The following is a 24,260-nucleotide window of genomic DNA, read 5'->3' on the forward strand; positions in this document are numbered from 1 at the left end:
AGCTCTGGTCAGGAAGCATCTTCCCTAAGGAATCTTTACATCCAGGGTTTCGACCTTCTGAAATGTAATTTCAGGTTGTCCTGGCTTCTGAAGACCTTTACTAAGGGGTTGGTGGTTTTCCATGACGGTGCAAGGTACCAGATTTTGCTTTTACTTTCACCAAGTGCAAAACTTCGCTGTCAGCTCTGGTATTCCAGTAAAACTGGCCTCAGTTTAAAATTCTGCTGAATTGTACTGGTTTTGTTTTCTTCTTTTCACTTTTGTTGGCTCCATTTTTCTTTCTGCCTCAGTTCTGAGGAAGGAAGGGTGGAAGGAGTCAAGAAGCAAGACAGACCCTGAGTCTGTGTGGAGGGCCCTAGAAGTCTGAATTATTCATGAGCTGCTTTGAAAATCAAGACACACAATCTGGTTAAACTTGTTTTTAAAGGCAGCCGTGCTATTCTTTCCTTCCTTCTTAGTAAATTCTCTTTTTTTTCCCCCCTCCCCTTTTCTGAAGACAAAAATCCAGCAAATTTTTAATGAATTATAAATGCATCTTCTCATCAGTTTTGAGGTTCACAGGCAGCAGCACGTCATGCGCACAGAAGGTTATTTTTGCCTTCTTGCATTTCCCCTTTTCTTCAAATTTAGTCGTTTGATTAATTTTTTAGATATCTATCTTGCAGGGAAAAGAAAGAAAGAGACTGAAAGAGGCAGTGAGTTAGAGGAAATATTAATTGCACACTAGCCAAATACAGCACTGCTTCGAGTTCCAGAAGTTGTGTAGAAAAATGTCCCTTTTGGTCAACCCAAGGAGGCTGATCTCAGGTCAGCCAGTGGTTGAGTTGCACCAATTTGCAGGACTCTCCTCTTTTGTGCATTTTCTAGGTTTTTTGTGGGGTAGGCAGAGGTGCAGGCTTGGACAGGTTCCTCTGGACCTCTAACCTACAGCCAGAGCTGGTTCACTGCCCCAACAGATTTTTCCTGATGGTCTTCTTTACAATTTTATCCAATTACATCTAGTTCAACCCTGCTAAATAACTCCTTGTTAGCTCTGATGCCAACCACCGTTTAGTATTTGTTGCAGATGTACCTCCTTACCCTTGCTCAAGCCCTTGCACACCCTGAAGTCATCTGCTCAACCAGGGATTCCTCTCTTTGGATCACCACTGTTTCTCCCAGCCCCAGCAGCGTCTGTCACATGCCACCTTAGGGATTTTTCAGTCCCTTTTTGGGAATGCAAACCTAAGGCACATGCCAGTCCAGCACAGAGGAATCCTAATGACCTTTCTCAAGGGTATTTTTTCACTTTGGCAAGCCAAACTTGAGCTGGCATTCCCTGCAATCACGTGGCACTGCCAGCTGCCATCTGACTCCGCGTCCTTTCTTCTTTCCTTTTGGCATGGCTGCTTTCCGGACTGTTGTGGCTTCCAGCTGTGTTTTCAGCCTCTCTTTGCTCTAGGCCTTTTGGTGATTCAGTAGCACCAGCCTTCCCACAGCCATGGCCAGCCCGAGGTGGACGTGCCGGACCAGGTTAGGCATAAGAGGGTCTGTAGCTGGCGGCGATTCCTGCAGGCACCGCTTTTCCCGTTGTGCTGCGAAGGTCACATCTGTGCTCTGAGCAGTGATGTTCACGCTCAGATTGTGGTGTATCCTGGTGGAGCTTAGGGAGAACACCAGAGGGAATCCCAGAGCTTTCTCAGTAGGTCTTTGTGCTTGTGTCTCCCCATGTGCAGGATGTGCCAGCAGTTGTCTCACTGCTCCCAGCTGTGTCCTGGCGAGGCCCTGGGTGCTGTTGTGGTGCTGGAGATGCACAGACCATGGTCAGCCCTCTGTTTGGCAGCCTCTTCCAGGGGCAAAGCATACCTGGAGAAGGAGCAGGAGATGCTGGTGTAACTTGGGAAGGCAAAAGGGAGTTTTGAAGGTCTCTCAAAACTGAGTGAAAAAGTATTTTGAGGCAACGTGCAGGAAAGGTGGCTTGGGGAGAGCCAAGAAGAACTGAGGGTGTTGATGGGAGGTGAATGCCATGAAGAAGATCACTGACCCCTCTATGTGCTCTGGTCAAGCAAAATCTGAATTGTTGTACCCCATTTATACTGTTGTATGAGACTGATGCGTTGACTGTAATGTGAACAGCACGTCTTGGGTTTTCCACCTCTGGAGGTCATCAAGTAATGATTTTTTGCAAGGTACTCTGCAGTCAGGGTCAAGCCACTGGACTTAATGAGTGGATGACTGAGAAATGCAGAAATAACTGGGAGAAATGCCAGAGACTGTGTTTCCCAGAGGTCAAGTGAGGTGGTGCACAGTCCTGTCCAGCAGTAAGCTCTATGAACTTACTAGATTCCATATGAGTTGGCACATACGTTGCTTTATAGTTCTGTATCAATCCGTGTCCAGGGTTCCTATTGCTAGAGTCTTTTCATGGAAGTCTCCTAGGTTAGTTATTGGGGAAGAATTCTCTTTTGTGAGGGCCATGAGACACTGGAACAGGTTGCCCAGAGGAACTGTGGAGTGCCACATCTTTAGAGTTGTTCAAGTGTTGGATGGGATTTAGAGCAACCTGGTCTAGTGCAAGGTGTCCCTTCCCAAGGCAGGGACTTGGAACTAGATGATCTCTAAGGTTCCCTTCCAACCCAAATCATTCTGTTTTTATGATTTATGAATTTTGCTTTAGCTTCAAGACAAGGTTTAGACACAATGGTTTTCCACCATTGTGTATGCCACCCTGAGAGGTAGTCCTGAGAGGTATGACCAAGGTGTCTGCATGTCCTGCCATCCATCCCTACAGGTGTGCAGAGCCTGGGTAGGTTTGCTACTGGCCAGGACAGCTGGGACTCTAATCTTTTGTGATGGGCAGTGCCTTCCTCTCTCCCTGGGGCAGTAATTTTCATTTTCCTCCATGGGAGTAATTTTTCACACTTTGGGGAGTGTCATCTGAAATCAGAGTGGTTTGTCCATCAGGGATGGTGTGAACCCATCCTGTTTGTGGTGGCAGGTCCCTGTCCTCTGGGCTGATGCGAGAGCCTTGTGGCTGCAGAGTGCAGACCAAACCCAAATATCCTTAGTTTGGATGTGTGGTGACGAGACTGCTCTCCCATGTGTTTCCAAGGAGAAGAGAGGAGCCAGGAGGGAGGTGAAAGATGCTGTAGCCTGATGCAGCTGGCTGTTTGAAGTAAATATGCAGAGAGTGCTTTCAGAAGTGGTGAGCTGTGTTGAGGGAGAGTTTGGACTTCATGGAAAACATTAAAAATTCAAAGCAGAGTTGTTGGCAAGTGATGGCTGTTGGAGTAGAGCAGAGGAATGAGCAGAAGCCTGACAGGGGGAATCTAGGGGAATGGGATGAGGATGATAATTTCTTGAAGGAAGTTGACAAGGCAGAGGAGAGGGCGAATGTAAGAGGTGGGTTTTGAGAGACACACCACAGCTCTGTGGGCATGTGATGTGCCCTTGGATGAGCCTGGGGGCACCAGGACAGGCTGTGACACGGGGTCCCATCTCTGCTCACACTGTTAATCTTTACCATTGTGCTGTGCAGCTGTGTTGGCAGGGTGGGCTGTGGTTTGGTGAGGGGCACTATGAGTGAAGTTTGCCACTTTAAATGTGAAATGGGTTCAGATTCCCTGGGAATGGGCACGTGCTGCCCTTGTCAGAAGGATCTCTAAGGATGCAGGGGCAGTTGTGTGCAGAGCCCACCAGTCTGTGATACCACACTGCTAACCAGGAGCACAAGAGCTGAAGAAACCCAAGAAAACAATAGTGAGTAAGGGACTTTGGAGGCCTGGGGGCGATGCTGGAGTGTCCAAACTTAGGGACTTCGCTGTGATTCCTGCAGTGAGTGCAGGGCTCTGGCTGGCTGCCCCCTGTCCCCACAAACAGGTGCTCCATAATTTATTCCTGACCTCTTAATGGCATGTTGGGAACATGGAAATGAGATGTGCTGCTCTGTCCAACCTGAAGGAAGTAGGACAGGCAGTCAGTCCAGGCTGGGATTTTCCAAGGTGTTTGTAGCCAGACTACCCCTTTCAGAACTTTCTGATTCTGAAATTATTTCCATTTTGAATGGAAAAAAAACTTTAAGCAAAAAAAGTGACTCTTCCCATCAAATTAAGTTTGACTTCTTACATGAGGAAATAAGAATTGTTCTCCATCTGGAGACAATCTGGAGGACCCTGGGGCTTTTAGGGCAGACCAGCCAGGCTTCTGTCTTCTTTGACCCCACCCAGTTGTTGGGAGCCTGCAGTGCAACCTGGCACCATTCCTGCTTGCACTTGCTGTGCTAGGATTGCTCCCCAGTCCTGCTGCAAGGTTTCAAAGCATCAAACTTTAAATGGCTTTAGCCAGTGAGTTTCAATACACTGCAAATACAGGCAGTGCAGTTATTACTTTTTTTTCCCTTTTTTTTCTTTCCTTTTTTTTTTTAACCATCTAAAAAAACTCAAACTTTCATTGGTTTCCTGAAAATGTTGTGGGTGTTGTTTTTGGTTTTGTTTTGGTTTTTTTTGTTGGCAATTGGGTGACCTATGAAATACCATCAGCAGCATAAAACGTTTATCCAGTGACAGCCTGAGGTAGCACAGGCAGCTTTTAGCTGGTTTATTTTCATTATTACAGCAATTTTAGGGCTGCATGCTGCAATTTTCACTTGCAGTGAGGTATTAAATTGAAATTACCCCAGATGTAATTGTCACACAAAATAATTCTGGACATGCTGGATTTAATGCTTTTCCAAGCTGTGGTTTTTATTACCCCAGTAAGTGCCAAAAAAGACACTTGTAGTCAACAACTTAGACTGAAATCTGCCTTCTGGGGACCCAGGATGTTTAGCTGCAGTTACACTGGGGGAGGAAGGAAAAAAGAAAAGGGACCAAGTGGAGGAAACTTTGGGACGGCTCCTGAAATAAGAACCCAGGGGTAAACTCCTGAGCAAGGGCAGAGTCAGGGCCATAAGGGACCCAAGAGGAGAAGCCCTGGATAATACAGCAGCTCTGCCTAACCCTTTTTATGCAGTTTTTGGAGAGGCAAGTCCCAGCTGTGGTGTAGTGCTGGTCACAGAGGCAAAGTGAGGTTGGGGGTCCATAGCAGCATCATTCCTGTCCTTGGGATGTGACAAGCCTCACTAGACAGAAGCCAGGGGTGAGTTGCGGCTCTGGAGGTGCCTGTATGTGACATTCCAGCTTTCCCCACATGCACATGGCCTGGTTGGGCCAGTCTGGTGCACAGACGTCTGGAGTTTTAAAAGCAAATTGTTGCTCACGAGCAGCAGCCTCAGCCAGCCTGCAGCATCCCCAGCACTCCCACCCGTGGGAGGCACAGACACACCCAGCTGCTGCCTTATTTACCAGCTCCTTGGCTGTTGTAATAGTGTAAGTAAAGTATTGGTGACTTTATATTTTCCACTCTTTCTCGTTCTTCTCCAGAAATAGCTTCCCTTGTTTGCTCCACAGAACCCTGCTGGAAGTGGGTGGCAGGACACGCATCTGGGAGCGGGGTATAAATAGCACAGGGAGAGCAGTTGCCATGGTCTGTCCCAGCAGCTCCATAGAGCAAACGGGAGCTGAGCCTGAGCGTGGCAGAACTGAGCAGTAGCTTCTTTCTCATCCTATCAGTCTGGGATGGCTCAGCTGAAGCGGGCTACTGGATGATGCAAGGGGCTGCAGAGACCCAGAGAAGCGGCTCAGGGCATGACCCAGTGCTGTTTCATAATTCAGAAAGCCTCTGTTTTCAGCATCTCTGAGATGCAGTTTTGATGGATGAGGGTGTTGTTGCACAGGGCAGTGTTGCTGAACTTGCTCCTGCATATGGAATAGCTGTGCGACTTTGGTGTCCTTTGGGGATGGACCCAGAATTAGAATTGGCTCGAAGGTGAATTTCTGCTGTGGATGACTGTGCTGAAAGAACAGGGGAGTAATGAGAAACCTGCTTTTGGCCAAGTTGAAGCAGGATTTGGAAAGGGTTTTGAGTGAAACAATGAGAGAAAGCAGCAACTAATCTAGCATGAGTTTGCAAATACTTTGTCCCACCCAGGGTATAATTTTTTCTTTATCTTTGGAATTGTTTCTCCTGTTGTGCAGCCTTTTTTCCCTTTAATTTAATTCACTTTGTAAATAGCCAGAAATGCAATTTCAAAATTAAAATATGGAAAACCTCATTAAAAATAATATCTGGAGCATTTTGGCATTTGAGAGGTGCAACGTGCAGTTCTGAATAGCATAAACCAGCAATGTCTGGCTGCTCTTGCGTGCTTTCTCATCTCCATCCTCAGCTTAATTTCTCCATCTGTTTTTACTTCACCTTGCAGGTACTGTGGTCCAGAACTTTGGGGGAGAAAACTGATGGTTTGTTGGAAGAGTGGCTGCTCAGGGCTCTTTCCTGCTACATTTGAGGATGGTAGTGGTAGCACCTGGGCAGTGACACAAGAGCAGACAAGTGGCATGTGGATGGGAAGGGACAGGATGGCTGTGATGGAGAGCTACTGTTTTGTCATCTTAAGACCATCTTAAGGGACTGATAGGGACCTGGAAAGGGCAGCATGGATGTAAGAGGTTTTCTGAGCTAGGAATATATTGGTGTCGGTCTATAAAAGCCACAAATTTAATCAGATAAAGGTCAAAATAATTACAGAGTCTGTGACATTTCCTCCTGGGAAGGAGGCAGCAGGGGCTGTGGTTGCAGCTGTGGGGTTTTGCCTGCTTCAGGTTGGCTTGGAAAGTTTTAAATCCCAATCTTCCCTGTCGTCTGGTTATGCAATTAAGGCAGAATTAATAAGGAAACAATCAATTTAGAAACAGGGCTTGGCTTACCTTGCAACTGGCTGGTGGGAATTGCTTCCTCACAAGGCTGGCAGTGAGGCAGCTTGGAGCTGGAGCTGCAGGAATGCTCTCACCTCTGCTGGGGCCACGAGCCAGGGGGGTTAGAGAAGCACTGGTGGGTAGCTGGGAAGCACTGGGTAGAGAAAAGGGCTGCCAGCTGGGTGTCTTCCTTCTCATCCCTTCCCATTAATGACAGTTCTTTGCTGCTTTAATCCTCGGTGACTTACTTGGCATTTTCTGGACTCCTTCAGAAATGATTCACACAGAAAAAGTCTCACTTATTTGTAATAGTGGCTGGAGGACCATTTACTGATGGACTCTGCTGCCTGTGTTAATGAAGTGAGCTCCCTCTTCTAATTCCAGCCTTTTCTGCTTTCTCCCTCCCCAGGTGTACGACTTTGCACTACAGCCAGGACCTCCCACCGACCACCGTGGTCATCACCTTCCACAACGAGGCCAGGTCCACCCTGCTAAGGACAGTTCGGAGGTAAGAGCTCCTGGGGATCTCTTAAAGGAGGATGAGTGGGCCAGTGGTCATCACGAATAAAAGCAGAATCTGTTTGCACTCACCACAGCAACAGGACCAGACCTGCCAGCTGTGGTCTCAAATGGTGACCGAGAGAAATTAGCCTGAAAGTTGCTCTCTGAGAAGTAGGTTTTACAGTGGTGTGCTTGGGAAAGTGAGGAGCTGTGCTCCCTTTGCAGGGTCTAGCATGGGAAACTCTTAAGGGATCATCAGCAGATTACAGAGTCTGGGCTAGGAGCTTTTATATCCAGCTGGGTGTGCGTGCTCAGCTGTATTTTGTCCCAGCCCTCTAGGGACAGCTATCATTCTACGGATGTCTGCTCCAGTGCTGCTGTTTGAGCTTCTCCAGTGCCCCATGGAGTGCCAGAAAGGCTTGCTAATTGAGAAGCCCTAATGACACACATGCAGACCAGATTTTCAAGGATGGTTTCTGTACTCCTGCAGTGACACGGTGGAGCACTCTGGGCATGTGGCCATTCCTTCATTTGTTGGTTTGTTCTTGGCTGTGTGTCGCGGGTTCGGTTTGTAACCGGGCGGAAACACCAATTTAGTGTAGTGGTTTGGTCCAAAATACTCATTACTGTTTATCTGCTGTGAGATAAGAATTAGGAGAAATGCAAAACAGGCACCAAACTTGAAAGAATATAAAGAAGTTTATTAACAGACCTAAAAGAAGAAAAAAAAAAAATACCACCTTCAGAACTCTCCTCCTCCCCCCACCTTCCTCCCTTCTCCCACTGACGATGTGAAAAGACAACCCTTAAGATGTTCAGTCTGTTTACCACTTCCATAATAACCTTGTTCAGTCCATTTAGAAAGAGAAGTCTCTTCTTGCTCATGCTATGAAAACATTATCACAACGAGACAGCCGCCCACTTCCAAATATCGTTCAGTCCATTTAGGAAGAGGAGTCTCTCTGCCTGCGTGTGAGTCCTTTCCCCCGACTTGCAGCTTTTCCCGCAACTGCCTTCGAGGGTCCACTCTTGAAGTTTTTTGGGGTACAATTTTAAGGTTGAGCCGTTCAGAAACAAAAACAGAGGCCCTTCTCCTTCCCTGGGAGCAAAGGGTCTTCATCATCTTCATCTTTAGGACTATCTCTGGGAGCATCTCTACGGACTGAGGTTTTCTCCTTTCCCGTTCGGAGCAAAAGTCCTCATCTGGTTCATCTCTAGGGACTGAGGTTTTCTCCTTTCCTGTTTGGAGCAAAAGTCCTCATCTGGTTCATCTCTCCCTGTCCAAACTTCTCATGAAATTACAGCTGCGTCAGCATCTGCCTATCTCAGCGCAGGTGCTTTTGCTCACGAGTTGAACGCTCCACCCCCCATATCTTCATGAAATTACAACAGGATACTCTGATATATCATAGCTTCACAACAGAATTTCAGCTTTAAGCATCTCCTCTCTCTCTTCCCTCAGGTTTTCAGCTCTTCACAGCAATAAAAGGGTTACTCTCACCTCGGCCTTGCAGCTTTGCAGCTGGAATGTTGAATTTTTCTTATCGCAGTGGAGAGGGGGAGAGCCGAGCCGCTCCGGCTGCCCACGGCAAGGCAGTGGGGGGGGTTCCACAGCTGGAACAGGTCCATTGGCTTCAGGATGGCCGTGGCCCGGCCCGGCCTGGCCCAAGCAGGGCCTGGCCGGGCCCGCTGGCCCTCACACGGGGCCCGCAGCCACCTGTCCCAGCGCCGGAAACGAGAGAGAGCTTGGAGGGGGAGTTTGCCTATTCTTAAATGTGGATCACAGAGGTGATCACAACTTTAAGTGGCTTAGAGAATTGTCCATATTCAAACTGGCCAGCTGATAGGTTCTATCAGTTCCCAGAGGAAACTGTAAGCACCCCTTAGCAAGGACGTCCCTTCCGGGACTATGCTTGCTAACCTATGACACTGTGTTTTTGCTGTCGTGGATAGACTGAAGGCTTCATTTTCACTGCAGGTTTTTGAAATCTGTGTTTAATCCCAGTGTGTGCCTTGAACCTGCAGGTTCTCTTGTGGGAAGATCTGGTGAGGTGTGTCCAGGTCTAGGCTGGTGGGTTCCTCTCTTGCAAGCGTGGGTGTGCTGTGCTCTGTGCCAGTAGAGTTTTGCAGCTGCATCTCACGCACATGTAGTGACAGTCTGTGCCCTGGTGCAAGTCTTGTCTTTTAAACCCTGGCATCCCCAGGGATCCCTTGCCATGACTGGTACTGGTCAGACTGGGATTGCTGGTTAGGGGGAGGCTTTAGCTGTGCCCTGTTCCATGTCATGTCCTTGCTGAGCTTTTCTCTCAGCATCCTTCCTCAGGTGAGCATATCCAGGGCCACAAGTGAGTTTGACAGTCCTGAAATTGAATTCCTGCTCTGCTTTATGGTTTCATGCCCAATCCTGTCTCCTTCCTTCACACTCAGTAATCTCTCACTGCTTTCTCTCTCCAGGGTGTGTGGATTTTGGGTGACACTGATGCTTGGTGCTGTGCACCACCTCCTTGATCCTGGACCTTCTCTTTTGTCTTTGCAGTGCCTGGCATGAATTTGCCATTCTCCAAAACCAGTTGTAACAGAGGTGGCAAGTGCAGTCCTCTAGCCCCTGAGATATAGGGTGCTTGTAGCATGTGAAGTGCAGGGATGGATTTTAGTCTCATTTCTCCCCATAACTCAGCACCTGACTGTCCTGCCAGGTGTGATCATGAGTGATGATGTCACATAAGAAATGTTAGACCCATGGTACATCTCCTAGGCCTGGGTCCCCCATATCTGCCTTCGTTAGAGAACTGTTCATTGCAGCGATAGCAAGGTTATAGAAGTACAGGTACATTGAATTTTTACTTCTTCCTCTAGATGATTGTCCTTTGAATTTCTTATTTCCAGCATAAAAAGACTTTCTTCCTTGTTCCTCTTCTTTTCTTTTGCTTGACTTGATTAATTGCCTTTACTGCCTTCCTTACCTGGTTGTGTGTGATTTCCACCACAGCTTTGCCCTGTGCACTGCTTCTCCTTGCTTATAGGCCCTGGCAATTCCAGTGCTCATGTTTTATCTGTGGGGAGGTTTTCCCCAGCTTTGGGGATCCTTCTGAGCTCCCTTTCTTGTAGGTTCATCTCCCCACAGTGCCAGAGCATCCCGCTGAGCTGCACCACAGAGGCAAGTGCAGGAACTGAGGAACTGCGATGAAAGCATGGGTCCCCGTCTCCTCTGCCCTCCTTGGGGCTGAGATCCTGAACTGTCCTGAGCTGACCCTCTTTTTTCTGGTCTCCATGGTTGGAGGTGGCCTTTTGGCACCAGGGTTCACCATTTTCCTCCTGGATGCAGTGCACAGGGGCTTGCTTTGATCCGGCCAAGCCTAGGGATACTAATCCTTGGTGGCAAGCTGGTGACGTGGCTCCTGCTCTGTTCCTCTCCAGATGTGGTGATATGATTGTGCACATATTGCCTCCTCCCTGCCTCTTTTTGGACCCAGCTGGGAGCTCGTTTGCCTCTTTATCCTCTGTAGGTTAATTTTCTGTGCCTTCTGACTGCTTGGGGCGTTTTCTCTCTTGCTCGCCAAATACTCAGTTTAATTAGATCTTCCAGATGACTCCATCCCACAGTGGCTGTAACAACATGGATCATTTTCCTTGGCCATTCAAAACAAACTCTGTCCTCCTGACAGTGCTTTGTTCCTTTTGAGGCCGTCTGTGGCCAAGTGCTTTGAGCATTGGGCACCTCTTCTACCTTGTTCTCCCCAGTACATCTCCACAGTGGTGTAACCCACGTGACAGATAGACAGACTGAGGACGGACAGACTGAGAAGCAGAGAGGTGATCTCTGTGTAGCTGGTGGAAGATTTTGAATTGCAAACCTGGTTTTCTGAGTTCCAGTATGCTGGATTTTCCAGCCTCATTGCAGAATCAGTGTTCTCAGTTAATTGCCATGGCAGGAGCGAGAAATAGGACAAAGGGACATTTCTTGGCTTTTCCAAAGCTGTGGGTGATGGGGCACTGTCCCTGCAAAGGGGGCACTTCCTACAGGATCCCATGTGAACACAGAGGAGTGGCAGAGGGAAGTGCTTGCAGAAGGGACCACACCACGTACCTGATCCACAGGGGGATTTTGCTATTCCTGCAGTTTTCCTGGGTGCTTGAGAGCCTCAATGCTCCCCAAGTGCTGAAGCTGAGCTGTTTTGCAGGCTCAGTGTGTTCTGGGCTCGTGGTAGGAAGCAGCAGCACATGGCCTCCACAGCACCCCTTACCCAGGTCACGTTGGGAGCGTTGGGGATGGTTAGTTTATGGACGGTTTGCGTTGTCAGAGTTACTGAGAAAAGCTGGCAGACTGTGTTGAATAATGAATTCATTTAAAAGTTTCATGATCTTTTCTCTGACCATTTGCCAGCTGGAAGTAAAGCAGAGGGAAAAAAAGAAAAGGTAAATTTACTGAATGCCCAAATCTCTGGAAATGGTGAGGTCAGCATTTATAAATGCGTGTGCAACTGTGCTTGTGTACAACTGTCCAGGGAGTAAGGGATGGGTGTCATGAGGAAGGGAAACAGAAAATGGGAGAAGAGGCCAGAAAGGAAGGAGGACATGGTGAATAGCAAAGTAGCTCTTGAGATTTTTTAAGGTTTTGGTTTTTTTTACTGTGCAGATGGTGAAGAAGGTTTCATTGGGTTGTTTCAACCACTCACTTTTCAACAAGTTCCTTATCCCTCTGGGGTTCAGTTTCATGTATTTCAAGCTCCAGGGCTCAGTGCCTAAAAAATGGTGAGAGTCTCCAACAGTGCGTGAGGTGGGACTGTGTGAGTAAACCCAAGGTGGGAAGGCAGGAGCAAGGGAGAAAATAAGCAACAGAGAGACATTTAAAATAATATAATAATAATAATAATAATAATCCCCAAACAAATTCTTCTGTCCTGTCTTTCCATCCTATAGTAGCCTGGATTTAGCAAGGGAATCCTAATCATCATGTGGATGACCTGCTGGGCAGACGGTGAGACAGTTCCGTTTACTCTGCTGAGTGGTTTTTATTTATTTATTCTTCAAACTTGCAGCTGGGGAGCTCAGGGCAGGAATAAGAAAACTTAAATTATTTACCTCTTGCTGACAAACCAAAACACATCCTTTGGCAGGAGTCCTGATGAAAGTGCTGTGAATACCACATCAAATATTTAGGTCATTAATTAGCAGTATGAATATCATGCCTTTCATTTTCCACTGCTCATAGGTGAAAGAAGTGATGTCCTGGGCAGCCAGCACCTTGCACCTTCCCCTCGTGCCACTGCCTTTTCTGCATCCAGACACATCTGAGACAAAGATGAGGAGGTGACAAAGCCTCCTTGCTTAGGCACCATATAGAGTCTGTGCCATAACTGAAATGAGCCTGATTAAAGAAGCAAAAACAAGCCAGGTGTTGCACAGAAACTGTATAATTAGCACTTTGTGCTGACTATTTTTTCATTTCTTTTTTTCTTTTCCGCTTTTTACTTAAACCCCAGACTTTTTTTTTCTCTTAATTTGCTAATCATCTCTCGTGGCGACCGAGTACACAGCCCTCTGTGCGCTTTTACCTTTTGATGTTAACATAAGAGAACTCTTGAATTTCAAAGAGCTTGGCGGGTATTTGAAAGAATAAAATGCGAAAGCCGCAGTGTAATCAAAGCTCATTATGGTTATTCTTGGCGTGATGTCTTTCTTCCGACATAATTAGCCATTTGGGGTTGTTGAAGCAGTTCATTTTGGTGGGTATTTTCTCTCCATACTTTCAGTCTGATTTCGATAATTGTGACCCGTGGCCCTTTTCATACTTTATTATCCTCCCAAAGGTGTTTCTTTATCCCCCAACAAGTCCTAATATGTTGCTATGGAGAGAATTAGCAGGTTCATGAGTTCTCAAGGATGGGTGTCCACAGTCACCTCTCTAAAGCAAGTGGGTGGTGCCCAAAATCACACTGACTTGGTCAGGTCTAAATTCCTTCCCACAAACATTTTCCATATCTTACATCGTCAGGGGGACTTTTGCCCTGGTGTTCATTTGGAGATGAAATTGTGGGATCCAATGCTTACCTCTGGGTAGGTGGAAAAGGATCCCAACAAATTCTTGAGGAGGATGGACCTTACAATGAGAATTTAAGGTGAAATTCTCCATGGCTCTGTCTGCATAAGGTACATAAATCGGAACAAAGAAAATTTCAGCATTGTCTTTTCAAGATAATTCAGTGGCAAACCTGTTCTTTTTAGGTTAACTAAGCACTTTCTGGACTGGAGGCATGGACTTTCATTCTGATGGTAACAGGTCTTTTGGCAATTTAAGGGAGAAAATGTTGTGATCTTTGGCTCAGCAGAACTTAGAAACTGTTTTGATTTGTTCAAATATGCCCATCATAGCAATATATATCTACCTATGTTTGATTTCAGGGAAAAAAATCTATTATAACAGAGGGACTTCAAAGCACTATAATATTGTCTTCTGATTTTACCTGTATAAAAGGGAAAAAAAAGCCATGCACAGACATAAAGAAAGGAAGGTATTAAAAAAAAATCAAAGCTGAGCAGAGGCACAAGTAATAGAAAAGCTGGCTTTGAATTTTTAAAAGTGCTTTTATGGTCTGTCTGAAATAAAAAAACCCAAAAACTGTAACGTTGAAAACGTGGAGGATTTGATGCCTCTTTTTCCCATTCTCCCTGAGAAGCACTGCAGGAGGGGTGCTTATATTCTGTGTGTCCAGAGCCTGTGTGTGTTATTATGTGGTTAATAGATCACCAGGCAGAAAATGCGTTGGAGACACGAATTTGGCTTTGCTGGGGATCTCTCTGTGCCTGCATCAAGTGGCCCTGGGCTTAGCAGCAGTTTTGGGGCTTGCTGGGGTCTGTGCACTGACTTGCAGGTGCAATAATGAGCTCAAAGTGCACTGAAACCAGTGGACATCAGGTTCCATAGAGCCAGCCTTTGGACCACCCTCACCAGGGTGAGTTGTTCGCTTGAATTTTGGAAGAGTGTTCTGTGGTGAGGGAGTCCCACAAGGGATTTGATGGGAGAGGGCTCTGGTGGTACAGGTAGGGGGATGCTGTGCCACCCACAGTGGTGTCTGTCATTAGCCCCATGGAAGGCTGACGGTTTATGGAGCCAGAGGAGTCCTTGGAGACATCCTTCCCTTGTGGGTCAGCATGCTGGCCCTTTCCCTCTTGCTCTGGTCAGTCCCACCAATGGCCACTGTTGGCATTCAGGGGTCACCTTCCCCGATTTATGGGGTGGCAAGGCCAGGCACAGAGTTGGCAGCAAACTGCTTGACCTGGGAACAGTGGGAGCTTGCAGCTGAGCAGAGACTGGGCTGTACCTCTGCCCAGCCCAGGGCCTTGGAAATGGTCCATTTTCTTCCATAAGAGGTGCTCTGGCAGGAGTTCCTCCAAGGCACTGAGTACTGCTTAGAGCCCAGGCCTGAGTCTACACAGCCCAGTGCCACGGTTTTGGTTGAGTTATTCTGGCTGGTACCACCAAAAGCAGAATCAGCCCCTTTGCAGCCACCTTCTCGTAGAGTTAAGCCTTGTACTGCATTTCTGGCAGCCAAATCTACAGGGGAGACAAGGCAGAGGCAGGCCTTGAATGTTCCAAGTTGCCCACTGCCTCCTCCCCTCCCTCTCTCGGTGGGTTATTTATTTATTTTGCTGGCTTTCTTACAATCCTCCTTCTTTCCTGCAGGTTTCACAGAGTTAGGTTTCCAGGCAATCAGCACTTGTTAAATATTCCACTGAGCATGATATTGCTCTCCTGTCTCTGTCTACTGATGCTCAGCTACGGTAATTTGCTGAACTCAGCTCTGGCGTACGGGGATTTCTAAAAAATAACAAGCCTATTAATAACAATAATTAAAAAACACTTGACAGGTGGAAACAGCACATCTAAATTGTTCTGCGTGCCCCAGTGGGAGGAGGGGCGCTGAGCCACTTTCTCCCAGTACTTCATGCAAGCTCTTGGAGAGGTGGTGTTGTCTAACTCTGCTTGGTACAAGCCAAAGTGTCAGGGTGGACACAGCAGCTCCTGACTGTTGCTTAGGGAACTGTGGCTTTCTCTTCCTTCAAACCTTAGCATGCAAGACATCTATAGTGGGGGAAAAGAATGGCTTTTACCAAGATCCTGAAACTGGAAGAGGCAGGGATTGTGTTTCCAGGGAAAGTAATTCTTGGAAGTGATTTTTGAGGCGCTCCACAAGGGAGGTTCCAGGCTTACTCACTCTGGTCTGATAGAGAACCCCCCTCTTTGAGGATTTCTGCTCAGGGAAAAGAGAAACCAGCTTGGAGGAAGGATTCATTATATATGGAAGAAATTACTTTCTGTGAGTTGCCCAGAGAAGTTGCACATGCCCATTTACTTGAAGCGTTCAAGACCAGGTTGGATGGGGCATTGAGCGCCCTGGTCTAGTGGAAGATGTCCCTTCCTGTGGCACTTGGATTGGAATTGGATGAACTTTAAGGTCCCTTCCAACCTAAACCATTCTCTGATGCTGTGATTCTATTTCAAGCATCTGCCTTGTGATGTCCTGTATGCCTTCCAAAACAATCCAGTTCAACTGTTTCTCTCTGCAGGGTTGTAATTCCAGCACCTGGAGGGGAGGGGGTACGCCAGTGCAGGCAGCAGGCACCTGGCAAAGGGGAACCCCCTGGGTGGGGTGGGCTGCATTTTCTGCCAGCTGGTTGGGTGACTCTCAAGTCCCCTGGGGCTTCTCTCCTTTGTAGCTCTCTTTACTGGGGTCTGGGCCAGGAATGTGGTTTTTCCAGACTTCCAGGCTTTTTTTGGCCAGAGTTTTGGGAGCCTGAGAGACTGGGAAAACCTGTTAATAGGAATCTGGCAGGATCAGGGGCTGCAAGATTGTTAGCTAGTTGGGTGACTGCCCTCCTGTGCCAGTAGGAGGTCTGAAGATCTGAAATTTTGGGGGGATTTTAAATCCTGTGTGGAAAAGGAACCGTGCTCAGGATGAAGGCAAAGAGGTTTGAATGCTGTAGAAGTCTGTACAATCTGACTGGCATTATCAAAGCCCAAGTCAAGCACTTAGGTGACTTTTGGGATGCTCTGGGGCTTCTGCTTCAAGCAGACAGCCTTGACCTTTTGCTGGGGCAGGATTTTAAGCATGTGTAATAGCAACTGCAACTCCTTGTCTTACGTGTCAGGGTGACTTTGGCACTGGTGTTTATTGCTGGAGCTGGTGCAACCAATCCACGACTTCTGCGCTGTGAGAGAAAGGGAAAGAGCAGGTCTAGACTTCTTAATAATAGTAACAACAATAATAACCCTTGGTGGCATAATTAAGGGAAGACTGTAGCTTTGTGCCGTGTTTCACAGTGCCTGTCCACACGGAGGGAGCTGTGAACCACATCCTCCAGCCTCTCTCTTTCATTACCTGGGTGGGCTCTGACCCTGCTCTTATCCTCTCAGCAGCCTCCAAAACACAATCAGCTTGAGGATAAAAACAGGAGTCATCCTGCCACAGCTGTGAGCTGTGTAAAGATGGGTTTGAGCTGGGTAATTTTCTCTGTGTTGGCCCTGCTGTTTCTGGACACCATATCATTAGCCCCAGAGGAGGTGGAGAGGTGACAGTAGCTTTGCTGTAAGCCCAGTTAGGAATCTTGGTGTAATTTGGGGAAAAAGTGCCAGTTTTTCCTGGCTTTACGTGGGGCTCTGCTTTTGCTCACAAAGGTGAAAAGGGTGAATTGCAGCTATTTCCTAGGAATACAGAGCGCTTGGCTCCTAGATCAGGCTACAGGGAGTTGACAGCCAGCCACTGGAGATTATTGGGGGGTGGTTTCTGGGTTCTTATCTAGTATATCCTTTCTGGAAATCCAAGCCTGGTCTCCTGTGCTTTGGTGGGGGGGTCAGTTCCTCGGCTCTTCCACTCCATTTGCCGGGTTGTTAAGTTGGTCAAGCACTGTCATGGATTTTCTCTCTTCATTCCTTAGCGTGCTGAACCGCACCCCAGAGCACCTTGTCCATGAAATCATACTCGTGGATGACTTCAGTGATGACCGTAAGTGTCCCCTTCCCTGTTAAAAGCAAAGGGCCAAAAAGCCTGTGAGAGACTGGGATTTGTGCTCAGTGGGGGAGAGTTTGCTGGAGTGGAAGGAAATTTAAAGCTCTGTAGCTGCGAAGAGCAAACCCTGCTGTGCCGGGTTTGCATCGCCACGTGTAGAATTCAAATTCCAAACGATCCAGCCTCTTCTCATGAAAATAATGCAAGAAAAGTGCATGGCAAATTGTTTTTATGCCCAGTAGACGTGAATCCAATCCTTACATGGCTGTACCCCACCATGGCCATGGTGTGTTTGATCTGGCTTTCAGCTGCAGCCAGGAGCAGTTTTGGGTTGACACCACTGGAATTGCACGGGACAATGACAGTGTATATGACAATGATCCTATGTATATGTTCTGCATACGTTTATGTAGGTGGTCAGGTGGTCCTGATTTTTTTTTTTTTCACCCATGGAAAGAGGATTCCCTGCATGGGTTTCCCATTTCTGAGGTGCACCATAAATAGTGTTGTACACCACAGAGACAGCCCACATCCTCCTGCTGTTCCCTCCCAGTTAATAGTGTGACTCAAGGGAAATCAATAGCTCTGGTCTCCAGCAGAAGGTAACTGAAGCCCCAGGGGCTGCCAGGGAACCACCCCAGCTAAAGACCTTGCCTGGTGTGGTGGGAGAGTTGAAGATCTAAGTGCTCAAAAATACTGTCTCGGGCATAAAAAGGATGATAAACTGGCTGAGTGGTCTGTGGCACTTATGTTTCTAGGAGCTGCAAAATAAAGCTGTTTACTTGGAAACGTGAAAACAAAGCCAGATAGGTTTCTTTATAAAAATGGATCTAGGCTTTGCTCTTGGATGTTATAAATAGGCACTGCCTTGGAGAGCATTAGGGACAGATTTCACACAAGACCCACTTCTTGGCATTGACACCTCGCTGGGAAGTTGCTGAAGCTAGGGGAAGGAGCTGCTGTGATTACGGTAAGCCCTGGAGCAGCTCCAACACACGGGGCGGGCAGGCCGGGCGAGTCTGGGAACTGGCAGAACAGGGAGGAGCAGCAGGTGCAGGGACTTGAGCTGCCCTGGAGAACAGCAGAGCAGGATTTTTGGAAGGTGGAGGAAGTAAATGCCGGGTATTTGGCTAAATAGGCAAAGCACTTGCCTTCCTGGAAGTAGGCAGGTTTGTAGGAATGCAGCTCCCCTGTCACAGCGTGCCAAGTGCTGTGAGCCAGGGAGAAGGAACAGGGCTGGGTTTTAACTCATCCCAGGGCACCAGAGGGGAGCCTGTTTCCTGTGTAACTTAGGGCAACCCCTCAGCTACTCAGCTCTCCTCAGCTATCTGACATCTTCTTTCCTGTGATAGTCTGAGCCTGCTGGCATCTGCTCTGCATGCATTTACATAAAATACATGCATTTGCATAATACACTACACACACGTGGTCAGTTTTTTTCCCTGCAACCCACCCCAAGCAATTAGTGCTTTTATCTCATGCCCAGTTGTGTCTCGTTTCTCACCTCTCTCTGCCTGCTGACTTGTTATTCACTGGGATGCAGTTCTTCAGCACATGAGTTCCCACTATCCCCAGCAGGTTTTCATTGTGAGTCCGTAGCCAAGCCCTGGCACTTCTGCTCCCCGTTCCAGCTCTGTCCCTGAATTGTTAGGGGTGTGGGTACAGTGATTTCTTGCTGCAGAGATTTCTGGAGGGGTGAAGGTGCTCAGGGGGGTGTATGGGTGCAGGGGTTGGGCAGAGGGAATGGGGCTCTGTGTTTATAGCACTGAGGAAGAGAAGGCAGAGGGGTGTGAGCCATGAAGGGGTTGTGGAGGTCACGGCGTGGGTGTGTAGAGTTGGAAGGGACTGTGATGGGTGCACCTGACATCCTCCACTTTGCTGGGAGAAATCCAGGTGAGGAGGGATCCTAAGGCTGCGTGTGGGGTTGCAGGACCTCCCTAGCTCAGGTGTAGGTGTCTGTCAGGCCTTTCTGCCCCATGGAGCTGTTGCCCAGGGTGTGAGGAGCCCCCAGCTGCTCCACAGGGCTCTCTTTGAGCATCCCTTTCTCCTCACTGAAGGCTCCAAGCCACCACAGGAAGCTCCTGCCCTGCCAGGCAGACACCCATCAACAGCTTGTGCGTTGCTTTGCAGCTACCAAAAATAGTCATTTGCATTAATGTGCAAAAATTTAGATTCTGACCCGAACCACAACTTTTCTATGCTGATTTTAGAGCATAATTCAGCTGCTCTCAGTGTAAATCTGCTGAATTTACACTAGTTTTATGAAAACTGCTGCTGTGCCAGGCCCAATTTATGCTGCATGAGCTGAGGGGTAAGGCTGTCGTGACCCAGCAGTGCCATTGCCCTAACAAGCCATCAGCCAGCCAAGGACAGGGGCCTCTCCCTGCTCCCAGTCTCTCCTAGGAGTCCCCATTTCTGCTGCCAGAGCCACTGTGAGGGCTGACTTGTCCTCCTTTGTGTCTCCCAAGCTGATGACTGCCGCTTGCTGGGCCAGCTCCCCAAGGTGAAGTGCTTGCGGAATGGACGGCGGGAAGGTAAGAGCTACCTGCCCACATGGGGAAACGCAGATTTTGGGAAGTGTGAGAGTGATGGAGCTTGGGGGAACCTCCATGGTGTGGTCAGCAAGGAGGTCAGTGGCTCCTGGGAGTAAGGACGGCCCTGATAAAAGGAAATGTGATGAAGGGCTGGGATTTGAAATGGATCTCTCCTCTCTCGCTGAAAAAGATGGGACTATTAAGATATCCAGTGAGGCTCAGCTGTAGCTTATTAGCCAGAAAATTAGAACAGGCAAAACAAAGCCTGGGGTCTTATTTGTAAAGATGTTTGCTCTAATGAAAGAGAGAAGATCTGCTCCTGCTGCTTCTGTGGGATTTTTTTTTTTTAATAATTAATTATATTTGAGAGATTAAGAAGGGCTATATGGAGGATGAATGTGTGTCCTGCTGGGATGCTGCTGGCAACCTTTTGAGACATCTTCCCATTTCCCATAGTCTGAATGTGTGTTTCAAATCCTGCTTTACAGTATTAGGAGAACTAAAAACAAAGAAGTGTTTTCATGCTGCAGATTCAAGCTGTGAGTCCAGGTCAGTGTTGGGTTGAGGAGACTGAGGAGTGGAGAAGGTTTTTTTCTCTGTGGATTCTTTCTGCAGAGGGTTTCAGCTCTGCAGGTATGGTGACAGGGTGGCATCAGGCCCCATGGGTGTAAGAGACATTCCTGCTTTGGCAGGAGAGTAAGGGAGATCTCCACAGACCTGCCCCTCCTTCTCACCTTTCTCCCGTGTGTTATGGGGGTATGTGTGTGCTCATCTCCAGCAGCTGATAGACCTGCAGTTATTGGTGCTCTGTAAATCAGTCAGAATGTGGGAACTCAACCTTACCTTGCTGAATACATCTCTTAAACTGTATCCCTCAGGGGCTGCCAGGATTTGGGAAGGGCAAATGCTTGGAGGCTGTTCCTTAACCCCTTTCCCCTAGGGAATTTTAATATGAAAGTCAGTGACCTCCTGCACAGTCCTAATGTGTGCTGCTCCCTAAAATCCTTCTGTCTCTCTTTATCTGCCTCTATGTCCCCTTGTATTGCCACTGTTTCGGCTTCATAAAGAAGTTCTGCTCCCCTTGAGTCACCTGTGTCTTTTCTTGTTTGCCAACAAACCATCTCCTTTCATGGTTCCCTTGAGCAACCACTTCAGGCAGGAGAAGTGTTGGAAAGCTGGTTAACTCCTGCATAAGTAGGAACAGGGCATCTTTAAGAGCAGTGGTCTTGCCAAAGTCTTGTGTGAAATCCATGTGTGGTTTCCATGACCTCCCTCATTTTTCATTTTTCTTTCTCACAAACGTGTGCAGCAATCCCTTCCCATCTCCACATGATTCCCAAGTTCACTGTCAGAACCCTGATGAGCCAAGCCTCTTTCCTGGGTGGAAAATGTTGTTCCCATTGAGCAGTGCCCTCAGGGTGGGAGAGAAATCTGAGAGTCGCTGGGACATGGAAAGGATCACAGCAGGGAAGAGGCAGCGGTCTAGGAAAAGCTTAATTTTGTCACAAGGTGATCCCATCCTCAACTTCCCTGGCCCATTCCCCACTGCCTCACATCTGTGTTAGATTTGTTGCCTGCAGAGGGTAATGAAAGCACTTTGAATCATGTTTTGTCCCAGAAGGTGACAGCAGAACTAATTGTGCAAACTACATATTGTTATAAATGCCGTAAGTCAGTAACCTTGGTGGAGCCATTTATTTGTGTTGGGGATCTTAGGAAATGGTTTGCATACCTTGCAGCACTGGGAAGGATCCAATGAACCTGGGCCATGTTTTATCTGGATGGGATTTAGGCAGGTCAAAACCTGGGAGAAGCACGAGTGCAGGAGACCCTGGTGGAGGAGGCTGGGGGTGTTACCCAGCCATCTGGGCAGCAGCTGACGTGGTGTGTCCCTGGACAGGTCTGATCCGGTCCCGAATCCGAGGAGCAGACACGGCAAAAGCAGCTGTCCTGACCTTCCTGGATAGTCACTGTGAGGTGAATAAGGACTGGCTGCTCCCTCTGCTGCAGAGGATCAAAGAGGTGAGTGCTCCTGAGAGACAGGGTCACCCTCAGGGAATGCATGGCCGATGGCCCCCTCCTCTTCCTCTTAGTGGGCATGACCATCCAGCCATAACCAGCTGCATCCAGGCATCCAAGTAAGGGGTACAGAGGGGCCCTTTGGGGTACAAAGTGGTGTTTTCTGGCCTTCCTCCACTCAGGAGGCAGGTGGGATGTCTGTGTGACTGGGGAAGCATGTGGGTGGGCGGGACAAGGTGTCTCCCGGGGCAGCAGGACTCTTAACTGGCAGGCACAGGTTGAGTGGTGATAGGGGAATATGTGGGCAGTGCTCCAGCAGAGATTTTAATTAGGCTCATGTAAAATGCTCAGTGATGATGATTTAAGGGAGTGACGGCTCCTTGAATAGGGGCCGAATTTAATTTCATGCAAATTAAGTGCTAATAAATTGATTTAATAGGATTTAAATTCTGCTGATTTCGGAGCAGACAATGACATTCGCCTTTCTCCGGCGGCGCGTCTCTTGCCAGACGTGCACACAGAGGCTGCTGCACCTTGTCACTTGAGTCAGGGGAGCTCTGTGCCCGTGACCTGCTGGCAGCAGAGTGCAGGGATTGAAGCCTGCAGCTCTGGTGGAGGTGCACCATCCTTTCCCTTTGCCGTGCCTTGTTTGTTCACCCTTGCTAAACCTCTGGCTCCTGATTGCTAGTGTTAATTACTCAGCAATTTTGTAGCTACTGAGCTACATTGACATAAGGGCAGCTGAGGAGCAAGGGGAGGCTGAGGTGGTGGGTCATGGAGAAACTGCCTGGCTGGTGTTCACGATGCCCTCATCTAGGGCATCCTGCTTTTCACGTCTGCAGATGTGACAGCTGTGATGGCTGGGCTGTGCATCCACTCTCTGTGTCAGCAATGGGACAGGGGGAAGGGGGGCACAGCACCAGGTCAGGTCCCTTCATGTGGGCGAGGGCAGTCGGTGCTGCTGGCACTCGCAGCATAGCCAGCGCTGGAGAGGTCCCAACCTCGGTTTGCAGGCTGGGCCACAGAGCTGCTGATAGATGGTAATGTAATGAAAATGGTCTTTTCACATCATCGATCGTGCCTCCAGTAGAGCTGTGAGAACACATGCTGGGATATCCTACTGGAGCCTCATGGCTGGCCTGGCCAGGGTGGGATTCACTAGTGAGCTTTACAGCATCACTTGTTCCTCTGGGTGTTTTTAAGGCAAGCGTCCTTGCTTTTTGCCAAAGCCCTGCTGTTCTTCAGTGAGGAGTATCCAGAGCAATTGCATCTTTCCCAGGCAGAGCTTTTGATGTGTTTTGTCAGGAGAAGGACGGTGAAGGCGGCAGGAAGGGGGCTGGCAGATCTGCTGTCCCACGCAGCTCCGGGACGGTGCCCCATGTCCGGCACCCATGGGGTGGGTGAGCGTGAATGCCATGTGCAGCATTGCCGTAGGAGTTTCAGTGCCTTGTGGTCTGAATGCAGCATCAAAGGCACACATCACCTCTGTGAACTCTCCTGGATTCAATCTTTCCCCAGCTGGAAGTAAGGCAGTCTGTAAGCTTGCAGTGCTGCTCATGCTGCCCTGACCTTGCCCAGTATCTTGCAGCCTCAGGCAGCAGGGGAGATGTACTACAAAGAGTGTTGAGGACCCTGCAAAGCCAGAGGGGTCCCGCTTGCCTGCTTTTTAGCTGCTCGCAGAAGCTGCGGGATAAGGGCAGAGTCCTCAGTCTCCTCCTTCCCCGGCCCACCATACCCATCTTTGTCAGCAGGGTTGAAGTACTGCTCAGTGAAGTGTATGAAATGTTACTGCTGCCACCTTCAGGCTGTGCTCAAGAGATGGGCTCCCTGTCCAACTGCTCCATGAGGATCAGCTGCCTAGGAAGGGCATTTTCTCACTCTGTTGCACCCAGGAACAGTCTGTTTTGAGCTAATGTGGTTTACATTCCAAGCAAATGAGCGGTGAGTGCCTCAAAGCACACCCATCACTTTTGCACTGCAGCCCAGCCACCCTGCGCATCGCTTCTCTTATTTTCTCAGCCAGAGCAGCTATTCCTGCCACTTTCCATGGTGGGAAGTGCCAGAGCCCATGTGTGCCACCGTGCACCTCTGTGGAGGTGCCCCTTAAGCTCCACCTCGAGCTCTCCCAGCAGCTGATGGTTTTCCCCCCACGGCTGATGCTCACTGGTGGGCGTGGGCAGCACGTAACCAGCATATGGATTTGGAAGCAAGCAGGAAGAGCAAGTGATGGAGTGTGGGGGAAAGATAGAAGGTCTGGGGGATCTCAGCCCTGTGCCTGAGAGGGTGTTTGTCTCAGGGAGCAGCAGTGATGGTCAGTGTCTTGCACCAGCGTGTTTGCAAAAGCGTGGTTGGGAGTGTGTGGGCCTGGGCTCTTGTTTTTACTTATGGAACAAATATCTCTAAAGCCATTAATGGTGCATTTCAGGGCG

At 48.5% G+C, this 24,260-nt stretch overlaps 1 protein-coding gene across 3 annotated transcripts in view; it reads left to right on the forward strand.

Moving 5' to 3' along the window:
• Positions 1-24,260, forward strand: part of GALNT14 (polypeptide N-acetylgalactosaminyltransferase 14) — a 96,942-nt gene that overhangs the window by 46,143 nt on the left and 26,539 nt on the right. Inside the window, exons 3-6 of one of the 3 annotated variants that reach the window (XM_042051564.1) lie at positions 7,180-7,278; positions 17,208-17,275; positions 19,747-19,812; positions 21,713-21,834. In XM_042051564.1, coding sequence (XP_041907498.1) covers positions 7,180-7,278; positions 17,208-17,275; positions 19,747-19,812; positions 21,713-21,834 — 355 coding nt within the window. The remainder of the gene's footprint in view (positions 1-7,179; positions 7,279-17,207; positions 17,276-19,746; positions 19,813-21,712; positions 21,835-24,260) is intronic. The other 2 variants (XM_042051566.1, XM_042051565.1) reach the window with 2 other exon arrangements.

Source organism: Corvus kubaryi, unplaced genomic scaffold (genome assembly GCF_017639235.1).
Source record: "Corvus kubaryi isolate FWS band 111438036 unplaced genomic scaffold, C.kubaryi_AGA036_p1.0 76, whole genome shotgun sequence".
Classification (NCBI taxonomy): domain Eukaryota; kingdom Metazoa; phylum Chordata; class Aves; order Passeriformes; family Corvidae; genus Corvus; species Corvus kubaryi.